The sequence below is a fragment of the Aythya fuligula genome, chromosome 18 (assembly GCF_009819795.1).
Source record: "Aythya fuligula isolate bAytFul2 chromosome 18, bAytFul2.pri, whole genome shotgun sequence".
Classification (NCBI taxonomy): domain Eukaryota; kingdom Metazoa; phylum Chordata; class Aves; order Anseriformes; family Anatidae; genus Aythya; species Aythya fuligula.
This window is the reverse complement of record NC_045576.1, coordinates 4791053-4806997: the sequence shown is the minus strand read 5'-3', so window position 1 is coordinate 4806997 and position 15945 is coordinate 4791053. Positions and strand designations below refer to the sequence as shown.

Sequence of the window (15945 nt, the reverse complement as noted above, 5' to 3'; positions counted from 1 at the left end):
TTAGGCTCAGGTCTCCCACCCAGACAGAAATGTGCCCTGGATGGGAGGGTGGGGTGAGCGCTGTAGGGCCGTGGGGTGCTGTGGTGACATCTCGGGCACAGCCGGGACCAGAAACCCCAGTGTGCAAAGAAACAGCAGCACTTTGGGATGATGCAGTCCCTTTTTCCAGCCAGTTCCCCTGCAAAAAGAGGCTTTACCCCAGGCAGCATCCACCCCCAGGGTGGCACCAGGGACGGGTGACAGCCTGTGGGGCTGATGGATAGCAGCAGAGCATCGCCGAGACCATCACCCCGGTGTCGATGCTGGCCCCAGATCCCCGCAGGCCCCTGACAGGTCGTTATTTACCGTGACAGCAGCTGAGGTGAGCGAGCCGCCTTTTATTTCAGCTCGGAGAAAACGGTCCTGACAGCGGGTAATTGGGGCTGTGCAGCACCAGGCAGGCGCCCAGCTGCCAAGAGGTGAGGGCTGCTTTAAAAGCAGCTGAGCAGAAAGCACAGCAAGGGCTGCCCTGGGAGCTGCCGTGCAACGAGAGCTGTCCCAAGCCAGGTTTGGGATCCGGAGCTCTAAATCTCCCTTGGATCCCCATAAATCAGGTCTTATTTGGTCCTTACAGTGCTGGGAGCTGGATCACCATCACCGCCTGCTTGCCAAGCAGCAGCCTGGGCGATAGCTTGGGAGCCTTTGCAAGGTGCTGCCTTGAGCCCTGGCCGAGAGGTGCCACGGAAAGGCACAGAGGATTGCTGCTCAGCTCTGCGGGGAGAGGCTCTCTCCGCTTTTATTTATACACACGCTTGCCGCAAGACACAAAAATTACTTAATCAATCCTTTCCCTTGTCGGCGTCGCCGGCTGGCTGGAGGCTGCCTGTGCAATTTCGCGCTGAAGCTGACAAATTGCTCCAGGATAACGGCGACGACTCCAGCTCTCGCCTTGCCCTGGTCGACAAGCACCCCATGGTGCCCCCTGCCCGGGCTGGAAGGGGGGTGGCGAGAGCAGTGTTGTGCCAAAACGGGGCTCGCACTCATCCTGCTCGCTCCAGCAGTGACCTTGAGCCAGGTGGGGACAATGCTCCCCGGTGTCACTGCGGGGGCTGTCACCGCAGCATGGCTCTCCGCCTGGTACAGGAGTTATTCCACGTGGGGAAGGGTTGGGAGTGAGTTTTTCTGGGATGTCAGAGCCTCCCTCTCCAGCGTTTCTGTGCAGAAAGAGGGCTGAGCACCAACCCTGCACCTCCTTCTGGTGAGCAACCCTACAAAAACACAGCGGCTGGTTCACCCCCAGGCTCCACAGCCAGCGCTAAGGCAGCAAGAGGGCAGCCAGGAGAGGAACAGAAGCAGCACTGAGCTCTTCTCTGAAGTGAGGCTGATGACAAGCATGAAGAGAAGGTAAAGAAGCGAAGATGCTGCTTGGAAGATCTTTGCCTGGAGCTCACCTCCTCCTGCAGCTGCCCGGTGCTGCAGACACAATGCTGCTCTTACACCTTCTCCCCCAGGTTCAGCCCGTGCCAATATTTCATCCCAGCTGCTGCAGCACCTCTTCCTTCCTGCCCCGCTCAGACAAAGAGCAAACAGGGCGCTGTGCCCACACGGGCTGGGGCGCAGGAGTCCCTGGAGGGATGTGCAGTGCCATGCGCACCCTGGCAGGGTGGAGAGCGGCACCAGGGAGGGACCCCTGAGAGCAGCATCCTCTGCAGAGCCCCCCAAAGGGCTGCTCACCCCAGCCCCAGCCTGCCCCTAAATTCCTGGGGGGCACCATGGGCACAGCCCCCCCCTTGAACCCACCCAACGCAGCCCCCATCCTCAGGCTTCGTCCTCCCCGGCCAGGGCGGGCACCGGCAGCCCCCCCCAAGCAGCCCAATAACTCCTTGCAGAAGGGCTGGGTGTTGTTTCCCCTTTAATTTACCACTTGTCAGGGAGGGAGTGGTTAAAAAATAAATAAATAAAACGACCTCGGATGCTTCAAGAGGCTGAAAACCCTGAAACTGCAGTCTGCTGGTGGCTCATCCCCGTCGCCAGAAGAGGGGAAGGGTGTCCCCCACCTCCCCAAGCCCCCTTTTTCTGCCACCCCGCCCCAGCCCCAACACGGTCCGGGTGGGTCCGGATGCGGACGGGCGCTGCGCCTCGAGAAGAAAAGGAAACCAAACATCGGGACACAGTCATTCACAGCCGGCTGGAGGACGAAACAACCCACGAGAGTCTGGCACCCCCGGCTCAGCGCGCGTCCCGCCGGGAGGGACCCGTCCTGCTGCCCGGCTGTTGCAGAAGCTTTGAGCCCAAGCCCCCGGCTGCAGCACGTGGCCGAGTCACACGCAGTCCCTGCACAGAGCCACTTGTCCTTCGCGGTAGTCGCGGCAGGGGCAGAGGCGCCGGTACTTGGAGTTGTGGCCGGCGCAGCTGAAGAGCAGCGGCTCCTTCTGGAGGTAGCACTCGTGGACGTTCTCGGCCACCGCCGGGTAGAGATGGTTCATCTCGTACTCCGTGCTGTCGCAGGTGATGCTGAGCCTGGGAATGAAGGAAAAAAAAAAGCACGGGTCGGCTTCGGTGCCCCCTCTCCGGGTGGGGAGGCTGCCTGGTGCTTCGCTATGGGGTCTTTAATTCTCTATCCATCCTCCCCAGGGTGTACCCTGGGTGAGATTTGGGGTCTCTGCTGGTTGCAGGAACCACAAGCACTGTGCTTGGCACCTTGATATGGATGCCAGCTGCCAGCCCAAAACACCCCAAAACCGAACCATGCAACCCGAGGACTGCCCCAAACCTCATGCAGGCCATAGATGGAGGACTCAGGGAATCACAGGCAAAATCCCACTAAAACCCCTTACATCCCCCCTGGGCCAAGGGGGATTCCTGCACCCTGTGGGCATCATCCCCTGGGAGTGCACCCAAGTCAGATGCACGCCCTGGTGTCCCCTGACAGCCCAAAGCAGGAAAATGAAGATGGGAACCCATGAAGACCCCAAGGAGCAGCAGGATCCCAGCTTCATCCTTCTCCAGGCTTGTGTCTGCAGCAGGAGCTCCAGCACCAGCGCTGCCCCTGCTCTGTGCCCCTCCAGCCCCCTGAGCCCACCCACAGCTCCCCCAGGGCTCCAGGCACTGGGGCACAGAGCGAAATGCACGCCCCAGCTCTAATTTGTCATATAAAACTGTCACCAGGCCCCAAATTGCCTGCCTGGCCAGCGTGACGGAAATGGTAATACTCGCATCTTAATTGTCCACGCAGCAGCACGGAGCCCGGTGACAGATTTATACTCTATTAAAACTTCACTGCTGTGTGTTCAAAAGGCAGTTTTATGGAGAAAGACGTAAAAAAAAAAAAAAAAAAAAAAAAAAAAAAAAAAAAAAAGGACAGAAAGGGAGAGAGCACGCGGGAGGCGGAGAGAAGCGGGGTGGGCGAGGGATGGTGGCACGCCTGGATGTGCCAGCGCTGCTTTGGGAAGGACAAAACCATTCAGCTTTTGGGGTTTAAGGGGGAGGACACGGGGACAACGGGGGTGCAGGACAAAGCATCCAGCCCTGGGGAATGGGGGAGCATCTCCGGCAGCCCCCCTGGGATGTCACCGCACCGTGCCAAGGAGGAGGACAGGACTTACTGGAGGAAGACCTCCTTCTTGTTGAGGAACCTGAAGAAGGTGGGCTCGCAGACCAGCCCGTGCCGCCGGCACGTCTCGGTGCAGGCGTGCCGCGTCTCCGACACCCACACCTGCAGCGAGTCCACCGGTGGCCAGGCGTGGGGGTCCCGGCTGGCGCTGGGGGACCACACCAGGTGGGTGGCATTAGGGGACAGGGCCAGCACGCTCGGGGGGCTTTGCATAGCAGGGCTCTTGGCCCTGGGAGGTGGAGGAGGAGACGTCGTGGTGCAGAAATCCTAGGAGGGAAAGGCAACAGGTCAGTGCCCGAAGGGAAAGGGGGTGGTGGTGGGGATGGGGGCACAGCAGGACGCTCAGGCTGCTGGTGGATCCTGCCCCAGCCTCCCTTTGCCAGCCCCCGAGCATCTTTGCTTTGTGTCCCCCCCAGGAGCCTCCATGGGCCAGGGGTCCCTTCCCCAGCAGAACAGGGACAGTGCCCGACCTGGTGCTGAATGTAGGCGTGGATCCGCTCCAGCATCCCCTCGCAGGTGTACTCGTAAGGCAGGTAAGGGTCCACCTGTGCAGGGGAAGAGCAGAGAGCTGCAGCAGGAGGGAAAGGCTCGCCCATCCCAGCCATCACCGGGCTGGAGAGCACAGGAACCGTGGGGAAATACAGAATAAATAATACTCCTGTCCCTCCATCTACCGCCATGGAAGGTAGAAGGACATGGAAGAAAACCATCCAGTTCCTGAATTAATTCATCTCCTTTTCCTAAAAATAGCAAGTACCACGCAAGGGCACTGCAGGAATCAGACCCCTCCCAGGACTGGGACCTCAGCTTGGAAATCTTTGATCCAATTTGGAGGAAAACTAGGACTGCAAAAACCTAGCACTGCAAAACCTTGGCAAGCAGTAAAGTGTTTGAGAGAAAAAGGGTGAAGGATTAACTGGGGTTTGACCCATATATTGGTTAAAATGAGGTCACCTTGCTCTATTGTCTTTTTTTTTTTTTCTTGGTGTTGTTTGTAAAATAAAACTGCAAAATAAATTCAGTTTAATGCAATAAGTCACTTCCAAAGGAAAGCTTGAACACTTCCAGCCCAACAAAGTGTCCAGGAGCTCAACAGATTTGCTCCACCCCAGTTTCCCAACCATTTTCAGGGGCATTTCCCTGGCCCCTTGGAGATGCCGGTGGCCAGCGTGTTGGACACGGGGGACCACAGGACGGGTCCTCACCCTGGGATGGAGCAAACGCCTCCCACAGCCCCGTCCTGCTGTTTGTGCAGAGCCAGCAGCACTCCGGTGTATTTTTAGCGCGGGTTATGAAACGCTGCTGCTCTCCTCTTGCTTTTCCACATCGCACCTCCCTCCCCCAGAGCTGCCCTCGCATCCCGCTGTGGAAATCATCTTCCCCCTCTGCCTCCCAGCCCCCACAACACCCCCAGACCCTGTGGGGTCACCTTATCCCTCCCTCCGTGGGGTTTGGTGCGGGAAGGGGCTGGTGCTGGAGCCCCCCCTTCTCCTGCACATCTCTGCTGAGCTTCGTGCGAGGGATGGATTAGAAGCAAAAATACCCCAAAGATAGTTCAGCCGGAAAACACTGCTTCTCCTATTTCTGCGCATCCAAAATAGCTGTCTCCTTTGAAGTACCTGTCAAAGCCGAGCTCAAAAGGCTCAGCCTGCCAAGAAGATCCCTCCAAGCGTCTCCCCACCATAAATATCCCACCTGAGATCTCGGCAAGGCTGGAAATCACAGCTGCTCTGTCTCATTACAGGTGTGCAGCGTAATCGGGGCTGACACCTTGGCAGGCACTGATCCTGCCTCCGAATTAGCAGTGAGTTAACCGGGGCCGAGTCCTTCACAGAGCACGGTGCTGCTGCATGAAGCCTGAGCAGGGCTGGGGGCTGCCTGGAGTGGATTTGGGGCTGCCTGGCACAGCTTTGGGGCTGCTTGGAGTGGATTTGGGGCTACCCAGCTACAAAGCATCACCAGCGCTGTGCTCACAGCAGTGATGCTGGGGAACTTTGCTCAGGATGCTGCCATGCAGACAGAAGCCTGTAAAACAGCCTCTTTCCCCCCAAAACACCATGCCTGAAGGGCACAATGTGACCGATGATGGGATGCGACCCTCCCACAGCGCACCCACCACCCCGGAGTTACCCCAAAAGCTCTCGCTGCCCCTGCCACCCCTCACCCACACTCGTTAAAATTCAGCTCCCGCCACCACAACTGCAGGAAAATGCCAATTTCGGGAAGATAATTGTTTAATTAAAACCTGACAGGCTTGGCCTCCCCTTGACAGCTGCGGTGTTAATGCTGCTCCCCGTGCCGGGAGCTCGGGCTCTGCCCTGGGGGATGCTCTGAGCTAGAGGCAGGCAGGGCTGGGGGGGGCTCACCCCATCACCCCAACCCCACAGCTCAAGATTTGGGGGCCACAGGGGTCCCCTTCAGATGGGATCTGCCACCCTTTCCTGCACACATCACTGGGGAACCCAGGGCCAAAGCAAGGCGCGAAGGCGCTTTGGGATTTTTACAGTCCCGCTCTGGAATCCCAGAGCTGGAGGGAGGAATAAGCCTCCTTGGGTCCAAAGGGAACAAAAGAGAAAAAAAATAAATCCAAACGTCACCAGAGAAATAAGTAGAAAAGTAATGCAATTGTCTGCCAGCACGTAGCAGCAGGCTGGGAAGGCTTTAACCGGCTATTTTGGCGGTGATGTTTAATACGCCACTCTTTCAAGCATAGTCTGAAATGTATAATTTTCCATTATATTCCTGTATGTTTGACTTTAATATAATGAAGCCTTCTCCCTTCGCTACACCAGAATATTGGGTCTATTAAATTGCTTGTGTGGGGACTGTTTTTGACAAGGGAAGAAGCTGAAGGCCAAGGAAATGACCATGCATGGAAACCTCTCCCCTCCTCGCCCCTAGCCCCTGGCTGGTGTCACCGCTCCAGGGGGCAATTTGTCTCGTGTTTTTCCCTCTCCTGGGTGGTGGTTTGCTGTCTGGGTTATATGGGTTTGGCTGTTATATGGAGCTGCCAAGCTCCAAGTTCTCCTTACGGCCAGGTTGGGGTTGGGAGCAATCGGGGAGCACAAAGCGGCTCCACCGCGGGACGAGCTCCAAAGGGGCCACTCGCAGGGGGTGCTGCCTCTTGCAAAGAGGCATTGCAAACCCAAGCTGTGTTGAAACCTCTAGCAAGAGGGAAAAAAGTTTTTTCTTCCTGCAAACCTCAGCTGGCTCACGGAGAAGGACGCCTGCTGCATCTCAACTCCACTATGTGCAGGGCACACAGACCCAGCAGGCGAGCGCAGCCTCAGGATTGCTGCCACCTCCCCACTGGTGGCAGCAGCTCCCAAGCCCCTCGACGGGTCCCAGCACCCCTGGGTGCCAGCACCCCGCATGAAGCCTCTTGTGGAGGCACATCAAAGGAGACACCTTGCAGCTTCCCCAGCTTTGCCTCTGGAAAATGTTTTACCGACACCTGCCTCAAAGCTTCAAAGCCAAAGGTGTGCGATGAGTGATTTTTCAGTGTCACGATGGAAAAAAAAAAAAAAAAAAGGAAAAAAAAAATCAGTTTTGGGTCGGATTTCAATTTCCAGTGTTTCCAGCCATCAAGGAGAAAAATGTGTTGTTTCAGGTCAGGCAATCTGTTTTGCTTGGGGAGGCAAAGGGAAATGCATCATTTCGGATCCAAGCCTCCCTTTCAATGAGCGAGCCGGGCAGTTTCAGACAAAGCCATGCAGATGGGAAACCAAAACACATCACCTCATTTTGGTAATGTTGAAATGAAATGTTTCCAGTGAAAATAAAATTATAAATTGATGGTTATTATTCTGAAAGACAAATTTGCCAAATATTCGGATGACACAATGTCCTGTTTTGCCTTGAGGAGAAAAGGAGCCAGGAAAACTGTTCCTCCTACCTGGCTGGGAGCAGCAGCACTGAACCACCCGCTCCTGCCGCTAAGACATTTGTTTTCATTTCCTGCTGTAACAAACATTACTTTAAAGACAAGATACCAAGGGATTCCTGAAGCCAAAGCCCATAATGGGGCTTTTAAACCTGTGAGGGAGGTCAATTTTAGACTTAATTGCCTTGACAGCATCTCTAGTATTGCAGACCTTTCTATTTAACCAAACAAAAAAGGAAGAAAAAAAAAAGCAGTTGCTCATCCTTGGTCCCTGCTCTGCTTCCAGAGGATTTATAGATCATGTAAAAAAAACCCAAAACACAAACCAGCAGAGGTTTGTTGTAGGATTATCCCAGCACCCTTCTTTGTGGACAGGACCTCCTTGGTTTTGGGAGGCAGCCTGAGCTTCCCTCCCTGCTCCCCTTCAAGGTTTAATTTAATAGGACCACGAAGCCCCATTTCCAGTGTGGGTGTCGCACTGTAATGGGGAAGGCACAGAAAGCCCCATATAGTGCCCAGCCCCAGGTTCCCACACCACGGACCTGGCACCCCCACGCTACCCATTCAGGTCCCACGTTTTTGGTGCTCCCCTGCCTCCCGCCAGCTGTTCTGCAATGTAGGAAATGTTAATTAAGGGAGGGAGGAAGGATGTGTTGTGACTGCACCGCAACTGCATTTGCATGAACAGCTGACGGTGGGAACAGGGAGAAAACTGGTGATGGGAACTCATCAGCCTGAGGCAGAACTTCCCAAAATCCTCCTTTTTTTTCTTTTCATTTTAAACCCTGGGCTTACCTTTAAACTCCTAAATTACCCAGTCCATATTCAGTCCACATTTCAGCATGACACAGCTGCCCAGGGACCGGATCACCCCAAAAGCCAGCACTTCCCCCACACTTAATTCTAATTCTCCCCTTTTCATGTCCCTGATGGCAGGGCAGCCCCAGACACCTCTCTCTCCAACACCTCTCCCCTTCTCCTGCACACCCTGCAGCATCTCCCCGAGCAGATGGTGCCGGGTCGCTCGCTGCCGCTGGCGCACGCCGACAGCTGGCCCGGCGGCACGGCAGCAGGGATGGAATCGTTTTTAATTTCATTTTAATCGAGATCCCACAACGCGTGCGCAAAAGGACAGAATGTTTTCCTAAGTCAGTTTTGTTCGTTCTTTGCAAACTCTTAGGGAAAGTGAGGGAGATGAAGAGCCACAACAGTCACCGGTGACAGAGCCGGGCAGTGACTGCGTTGGCTGGCTGAGGTCCCCAGGCTGTCACAGGCACTGGTGCCTCTCGTGCAGGGACAGGCAGCGATGACAGGGACCTTTCCTGTGTTTTCAGCCCCAGTAAGACCAAGAGGCTGGGTTTATTGGATTTCTATAAGTATGTCTGTGTCTGCTTTGTGTTAAGCCAGGAGGAGCAAAGACGCACGTTTCTGCTGGTGACCTTGCCAACAAGCAGGGGACCAGCAAAGCCTGCGGTCACCCCCTGGTCAGCATCACCCCAGCACCCTCCAAAATCCCAGCCCGTGAGCCCCAAAGCCCAGCCCCATCTCAGCAACACATCGCTATCACAAGGAGACAGTTCATTGTAACCAAAGTAAATCGTGAGAGATCAGAGACCAGCACTTCCCCCTCCAGGAAAACTGACTTTACAAACTCGGAGAGGCTCCAACCCCTGCACGGGAGGTAAATATTTGCAGCAGTGTGGTTCAGTGCCAGGTGCCACCACTGCCACGCATCTCCAGCCACCCCCTGGTCCCAAACCTCATCTCCCTCACCCCAGCACCGCCTTGCTCCATCTGACCCGCACCAACACAAGCGGCACCGTGAGCTGCCCTGCAGGCTGCAGGAGGTCAGGGCTGCTGCCTTGCACGTGCAAATAATCCCAGAGGGGAAGCCAGGAGGGAAAAGCACCTCGTGCTCAAAAGGGAGAGCCAGCCACCAGCACTACCACTGCTCTAAGTCCTGCAAACCATCAGTGACCACCCCCAAGCCCTTTCTCCAAGCCTCACCTGGGTCCTCATGATTGCTTTGATAGCGGCTTCGAACTCCTCGGAGTTATTGTAGTCGACAGTCCACACGTGGGGCTTCCCAATGAAGTCCTCGGCATATGGGTGCTGGGAGGACACCTACAAGGCAGCAACGGGAGCTGTTTTTTTGCAGTCCCTGCCAGAAGCAGCGCTGCTGTCTGGCACCCACAGCCACACCGGCAGAGAGGAGTAGACTGCCGCCGGCTCAGCCGTGTTTGGTTTTAAACCACTGCACATGGAGATGTGCTGGGAAGAGAGCAGCTCCTCCAAGCCCAGCTGCTCCCCAGCGTTAGGCCGATGCCCTAAAATTCCCGCTGGGTTGGGATGCCTCGTTCCCATCGGTGCCAAAAGTGCCCCAGCTGCTCTGAATGCCCCCATCCCCATAACTCGGGTAAAACCTAACCTTGACCTGAATCATTCAAGGGAGCCAGGGGGCAAAACAGACATCTCTCATTGCCAGATCAAGAAACAGGTCGGAGACAAAATCTATCCCCACCGAAGGGGCAGAGAAGTTGTCACCAGGAGAAAGTGGTGCTGGCAGATGCTGCAGGAAGCCACTCATTGGTACCCCACCACCACCCACCTCTCTCCAGGCAATTTTGGGGGAACTTGCCTCTTTTATTTAAACCTCTAACACTGCCTTTCCAACCCCACATTGCTGTAAGGCAGCCAGAGCCCGAAATCTCCCCATGGGACAGGAAGAGAGAGGATGCTGAGCTGTTTTGGGGAGCACTGCAGAGCAGGAAAACCTGCCAGGAAGAGGAGGAGAGCCACACACACTCCTCAGTTTATTCCCCAGCTTGCTCTCCCTTCCCTTTTTTTCCTCAGCAGGTTGCCAAACCTCCTTCCCCTCCCCTTTATGACCACCCTGGGGCATTTCACAGCCCCAGGCAGCCGGTGGGGACAGGCACGATTGGGGACAGAGTGGCCCAGCCACCAGGCACATGACAGCCACTGCCAGGCTGAGCGCGGGGAGCGAGCGCTGCATTATCCACTTCATTAATAATGAAAGAGGCAATTTTCTCAACCCTTTAACTTTTAAAGAGTTCCTGCTTCGCTCAGATTGAATTCCCAGCGACAGGCAAGCCCGGGAGGGATTTTGTCCCCCTGCAGCCGTGCTGAGGTCCCAGCATCCTTCTCATTTTGCAGAACGAGGGGGGAGTCGCTGGGCTCAGGCTGCAGGGGAGCACCAGACCCTGTCTAGGAGAGGTGTGTGTGGATCTGCCCCGATCAGAAGGGAATTAGCACACGTTTTTGGGGTCTGCAAGCATCTCCCACACCACGCTCTCCTTTGCAACACCCAGCAGGGCCCCTTCCATCCAAACACTCTGGATACTTCTGCACCTGAGGGTTTGGAGAAAACCTTTCCAAAAAATCCCAGTTTAACACCTTTTTTCCCCCCACACACACACTTGCCTCTCTCGACGTTGGCTTCCCGCGGAAGAACTCGTGGTTGAGGGAGCTGTGCGGGGGGTTGAAGCGCGCCTGCAGGAACACGCAGCCGTTGGCGATCGCCTCCAGCGGGGCAGGGCCCTCGTAGGGGAACCCAAAGCCAATAAAGAGCTGCAAGGAGCAAACCCAGGTGATGTTAGTTAATGCTACCTTGGTCTCTGGCACGCCAGCCCTGTGGAAAGGCTCCTGAATAACCCACCAGCTTTTTGTGCTGCTACCGAGCCACTATGGCAGCTCTACGCGGTTCAACACCCCACAGCTTAAAGGTGTTAAAAACTACCCCCGTGGTCAGATGGATGCTCTGTGGCTCACAGCCCACTGGTACAAGATAATGGGGTGTTTGTAGCAGGGGGACTTGCAGAGATCACCCACAGTGGCTGCAACCACCGTGGTCCTGCAGGGAGATACGCTGCTCTGCTTGGGGAACCGGGGGCACCGTGCCAGCACCCTGCACCTCGCTCTGAGGTTTGTCCCATTTCGTTTTATCGAGGCAAGGGGAAGAAGAAAAAGAACTAAAAAAGCCTGAGCATGAAATTAATTAATCAAGAAACTTTGCACTCCGTCTGTGAGGAGGAGAAACTCGTCAGACACGTCTCGAGTTGAAATGAGGTGCTCTGCTCCGCTCCCGGGTAATTAGCCCTGCTGACAGCGAACCTAGGAGGCGAGCAGGCACGGGGCTCTCCCCCCACCACCCTTGCCTTTAATTAGAGCTCGTTTCTCAAGGCCTGCTTAACGAAGGGCCGTGGCAGAGAGCTCGAGGGTCGCCCACCTTCGCCTTCCGCAGCAGCTGCTGGAACTCGTGCTGCGGCAGCAGCCCATGGTTCTTCACGAAGGCCGGCACCTCCGGCGGCCTCTGCGTCTCGTAGTACACCGTGCCGTGGATCTCCATGTACTTGTTGAGGATGGCCAGGAACCTCTCCTTGCCCTGCGGAGGAGTGACGCAAGAATTTGGGGGGCTGACCCCCCCAAACTCCTGGGGTGGGTGAGATTTAGTTCTGAAACCGCTCGCTTGGAACAGCCAAAAACCACCAAACCCACCCCCAACCCTTTTAGGAAGGGCAAAACTTGTACCCTCTCCTCCCCCACGGATCCCTCAAGACATATATTTAGAGGAGGGGGTCCCCAAAATCCAGCACCCCAAAACATGCCACGAACACCAGCACCCCAAGCCCGGCATTCCCCGCAGCGTCAACAGGCAGCTTTAGTGCCGGAGCTGCTGAATTACAGATGAGCAGAGGCAGGGGGAGGTTTGCAAAGCCAGGGCTTGTTAATGGCCTCTCATTCCACGTAACAAGTCCCCAGGATGTTCTCACTTGGGTTTAATCCCTCAGCTTGTTTTACTACCTGGAAAATCAAGAGGGTCATCATTTTTCTTCTTTTAGAGGCTTTCTAGCTTTTGCTCTCCGAAGCAGCCTTCCATTTTAACAATTTTTCTGCTGCAGATTTTTTTTTTTATTTTTTTTTTCTTTTTGCTCAGAAAAGCACAGAGGGACCATACTTTGGATGCTGTGCTTTCAGCTTATTCCAGGGCTGCGATAGGCCCCTAAGGAGCAGGCTGGGAGGGAATCAGGAGGTATAAAGGAGGAATTTGAGAAAACTCCACACGTTGCCTTAAAGCCTCTCTGAACACAGCATTTCTGCACTCAGCCACGTAGCCCTGGACTTCTCTAAGGCTAAAAACCAGAGCTGCATACAGAGGAAAGAAGCCAAGCAGCAGTTCCTGGTGAGACAAGGCTGCGGGGTGCAATCTTGGCCACAAAGGGCCTGAGGAGATGGAGGTAAAACACCACTGAGCATCACTGGTGGGGAGAACCAGACCCAGCTCTGCTGAGCATAATCTAACCCCGACATGCTGTTGGGGGCGTTGGATATTATTTGTGGATTCTAGCTAAAGGGAGAAAACGTTTGTAGCACTAAAGGCAGGCAAATGGTGATTTTCACCGTCTTGAATCCCCTCCCAGATGAACCTAACAAAGCTCAAATGAAGCTTCTGGACAAGAAGAGGTTCAGGGGGGTCAAATGAGATGACAAAACATCTTCACCTCTCCCTGTAACACGCCCAGGGCAGAGGCACAAGGGATGGGCAGGGGGCACGATGGCAAAGCCACAAACCCATGGGCAGGAGGAAGTGACATGGGGAGGTTGGATCCGGGCTCACCATGGATTTCCAGGGCTTTGCCCCAGGATTTCCTGGGCTGTCAATGTGGAAAGCTGGGCATGGGGGCAGATGCAGCCCCCCATCCACTTGGGGGCAAACAAGAGGCAAACGTGATGCTTTCCCCCCCCCCAGACAGTGCACAGGGCTAACACGGGACAGCAGCGGGGTGCAGCACCCTACCTGCAGCTGGAACATCCCCAGTGGTGCGCAAAGGGGGAAGGAAAAAAGAAAACAAACACGAAATCAAGAGTTAGCTCCTTGTTTTCAAGCCCTGGGAGGAAAAACAACTCTGGAAGAGAGAGAAGGGGAGGCAGAGCCAGTACCAAGAGCCCGGTACCTCCTATGAAAGGGAGAAGGATGTTTTATTTTTTTTAATGGATGCATGGAAAGTGGTGGCCCTGGCGCCCAAGGACACGCACCTTCCAGATGCTGGCCTCCTTCCCGTACACCACCGCCATGCTGCCCACTTTGTTGGACTTGATGAGCTGCCTCTCCGTCTTGTTGAGCTCCTCCGACACGAAGCCCATGAAGGAGTTGTCGGGGGTGTGAGCTGCGGACACCAAAAGAGGGACACGGCTCGGACCTCGTGGGGCTGAGACGAGGCTGGCTCCAGCGCCTTGATGGAGCTTGGAGGAAAAATAATGTGAAATCCCAGGAGAGCACCTCAAAAAATAAAGGTTTTGCACCTGCTCGAGGGGCTCTTTAAAACAAAAGGCATTTTTAAGGATAATAAATGGGTTTCCAGACAGGAAAAATTAATGTTTGAGTCACTGAGCACCCAAAGGGTCACCGGGCTTCGCTCGAGTGCAGCTCCCTTCCACGGCAAGACTTATCAGGTAAATCCAAGCCCTGGGCTGCCTCCTGCCTCAAAAATCCCAGCTGAGGAAAAATCGCACTCTGCAAACCAGACTGTGCCATGGGAGCTGGCAGCGTGCTGGAGCCACCTCTCCTGCATCTCACACTCCCACAGCAGGAGAGGCACCAGGGGCTGTGGTGCCTCAGCGCCCACCTGGATGCCTCGGGGAGCGGGATTGCAGCTGAGGAGGACAGCACCGTCCCTGTAGCTCCTTCTAAAGGCAGCCAGAGCTGCTTCTGCGGCACCTACAAGCCCCCAAAATTGCCCCCGTGGGTCCCCATCCCCAGCTTACGGAACATGGTCATGAACTGGGAGGGGTGCAGGTTCCAGTAGCCCCAGTTGGTGCGGAATCCACGCAGCGTGGCGTACTCCTCGTGGTTGTAGGCAGGCTCCGTCCCAAAGGTATCGATGACTCGGACACGGCACCTGGGAGAGGAGAAAGGACATGGTCACGTCCCCAAGCCTGCCTAAGGAGCGATTTCCCACCCCAGGGCTTTCTCTCCCCGTTGTTTTCCAGAATGATGCACGTCCTGGAGACTTGCTAATGCTTTTCCCAATATCCCAGGAATGCTGAGGCAGGCATTACCAACACAAGACCAAGGAGAGAAAGAGAAACATCAAGCCGGGGAAGAGAAAAACAAGCTGAATGTGAGAGCAAATGCATTTATAATAAAAGCAATAACATTGCTTGTCATTTTTCTCTCTAATAAAATTGTGCAGGATAGTGGAAGAGATGGGAGAAAACATAATAAATAGCAGGACTATCAGCACTAAATTAAATCGCATATTTTCCTGCCTGGTGATATACCAGGGGATGATGACATTTGTCTTGGTGCTGAAGGAGCCAGGGCCAGGGCTCTGCTTCTCGCAGACACAAAGGGCTCCCGCTCCCTTTGTGGCACAGCAACCCATGCCCGCAGGCTTGCAGCTTGGAGGCACACATGTGCCGCAGACATCCATAAGGTTGGGGGTTTTCCTCCCAGTTCAGACTCTTCTAACGAGGTTTTGTTTCAAACACGTGAGGCTCTGGAGCGAGCAGACCCCCTCGTGTCACTGCAGCGGGGGCTGCAGCACGGAGGCAGCTGGTAAAGCCAGGCAAAAATCTGAGCTGCCATAAAAAAGGGAGAGACTGCCTGGATGAGGCCAGGGGCTCCTGGGGAGGGGAGGATGCCCCAGGGGCAGAGCTGGGCTGGGGGCAGAAGCTTTGATGGAGACCCCACAGCTCAGCCCCTGAGGCACAGCAGCTGGGTGATGATGAGTTTTGCAGCATCTCTTGTTGCCCGTCGTCCTTCAAGGTCACCAGCACCTGCCTTTGCTTGCTCGTTAAGGAGGGTTGGAGAAAGAAGGGGTTTGCTTACCTGTATTTCTTAAAGGAGAGCCCCATGTGCTGCTTCATCTGTTGGAGACCGTGGTAGTCGGTGTAGATCAGGTCAAAAGGCAAAGGGTTGGTCAAGGGACAGTTTCCCCGTCCTGGAGGCACCCCTAAATTGCTGGAGAGAACCAGGAGGGCCCATCAGCTCCAAACAACACACGTGCACACCCCTCACAGGGCTTTAGGAAGGGTCATTGGCCAGCTCCATGCTCTCCACGTTGTTCTCGTGCCCTGGGGACTCGGGGACAGCCTTGTCCCCACATCTGTCCCCAGGCAGAGCTCCCTGTGCAAGGTGAGGTGAGGCTGGAGCTCCTCTCTCAGTGCTTGGAAAGGCAGGAAAATAGCATTTCTCTGCTCAGCCTTCATTTCCTGGGCCAAAAAAAAATGAGATTTGGGGGAGTCGTGGTCCCTCCCCATCTTCACACCCGCTCCAGCCAAGTTCCTGCTGCGCACACATGGATGATGAAGCTTTTGCAGAGCAAGAAGCAAGAGCTCACCAGCATCTCGTCTGACACACATGCTCCCCTGGCCTCAAGTTGAAAACACCAGTTTGCTTTGCTTTGTTGGCGATCACGTCAGCACCAACAGACTTAACACAACCGTGTCC

The 15945-nt window shown here is 55.2% G+C and overlaps 1 protein-coding gene across 2 annotated transcripts in view; it reads right to left on the bottom strand.

The window, feature by feature from the left end:
* Positions 1-2052: 2052 nt before the first annotated feature.
* MGAT5B (alpha-1,6-mannosylglycoprotein 6-beta-N-acetylglucosaminyltransferase B) overlaps positions 2053-15945 on the bottom strand; it is a 56408-nt gene continuing 42515 nt past the window's right edge. The window contains exons 9-18 of one of the 2 annotated variants that reach the window (XM_032199864.1): positions 15325-15456; positions 14259-14392; positions 13530-13660; positions 13291-13296; positions 11722-11877; positions 10917-11063; positions 9483-9599; positions 4063-4137; positions 3585-3859; positions 2053-2499 (exon numbers count right to left, since the gene is read on the bottom strand). In XM_032199864.1, the coding sequence (XP_032055755.1) occupies positions 2301-2499; positions 3585-3859; positions 4063-4137; positions 9483-9599; positions 10917-11063; positions 11722-11877; positions 13291-13296; positions 13530-13660; positions 14259-14392; positions 15325-15456 (1372 nt within the window). In that variant the 3' untranslated portion in view covers positions 2053-2300. The remainder of the gene's footprint in view (positions 2500-3584; positions 3860-4062; positions 4138-9482; positions 9600-10916; positions 11064-11721; positions 11878-13290; positions 13297-13529; positions 13661-14258; positions 14393-15324; positions 15457-15945) is intronic. The other variant, XM_032199865.1, reaches the window with a different exon arrangement.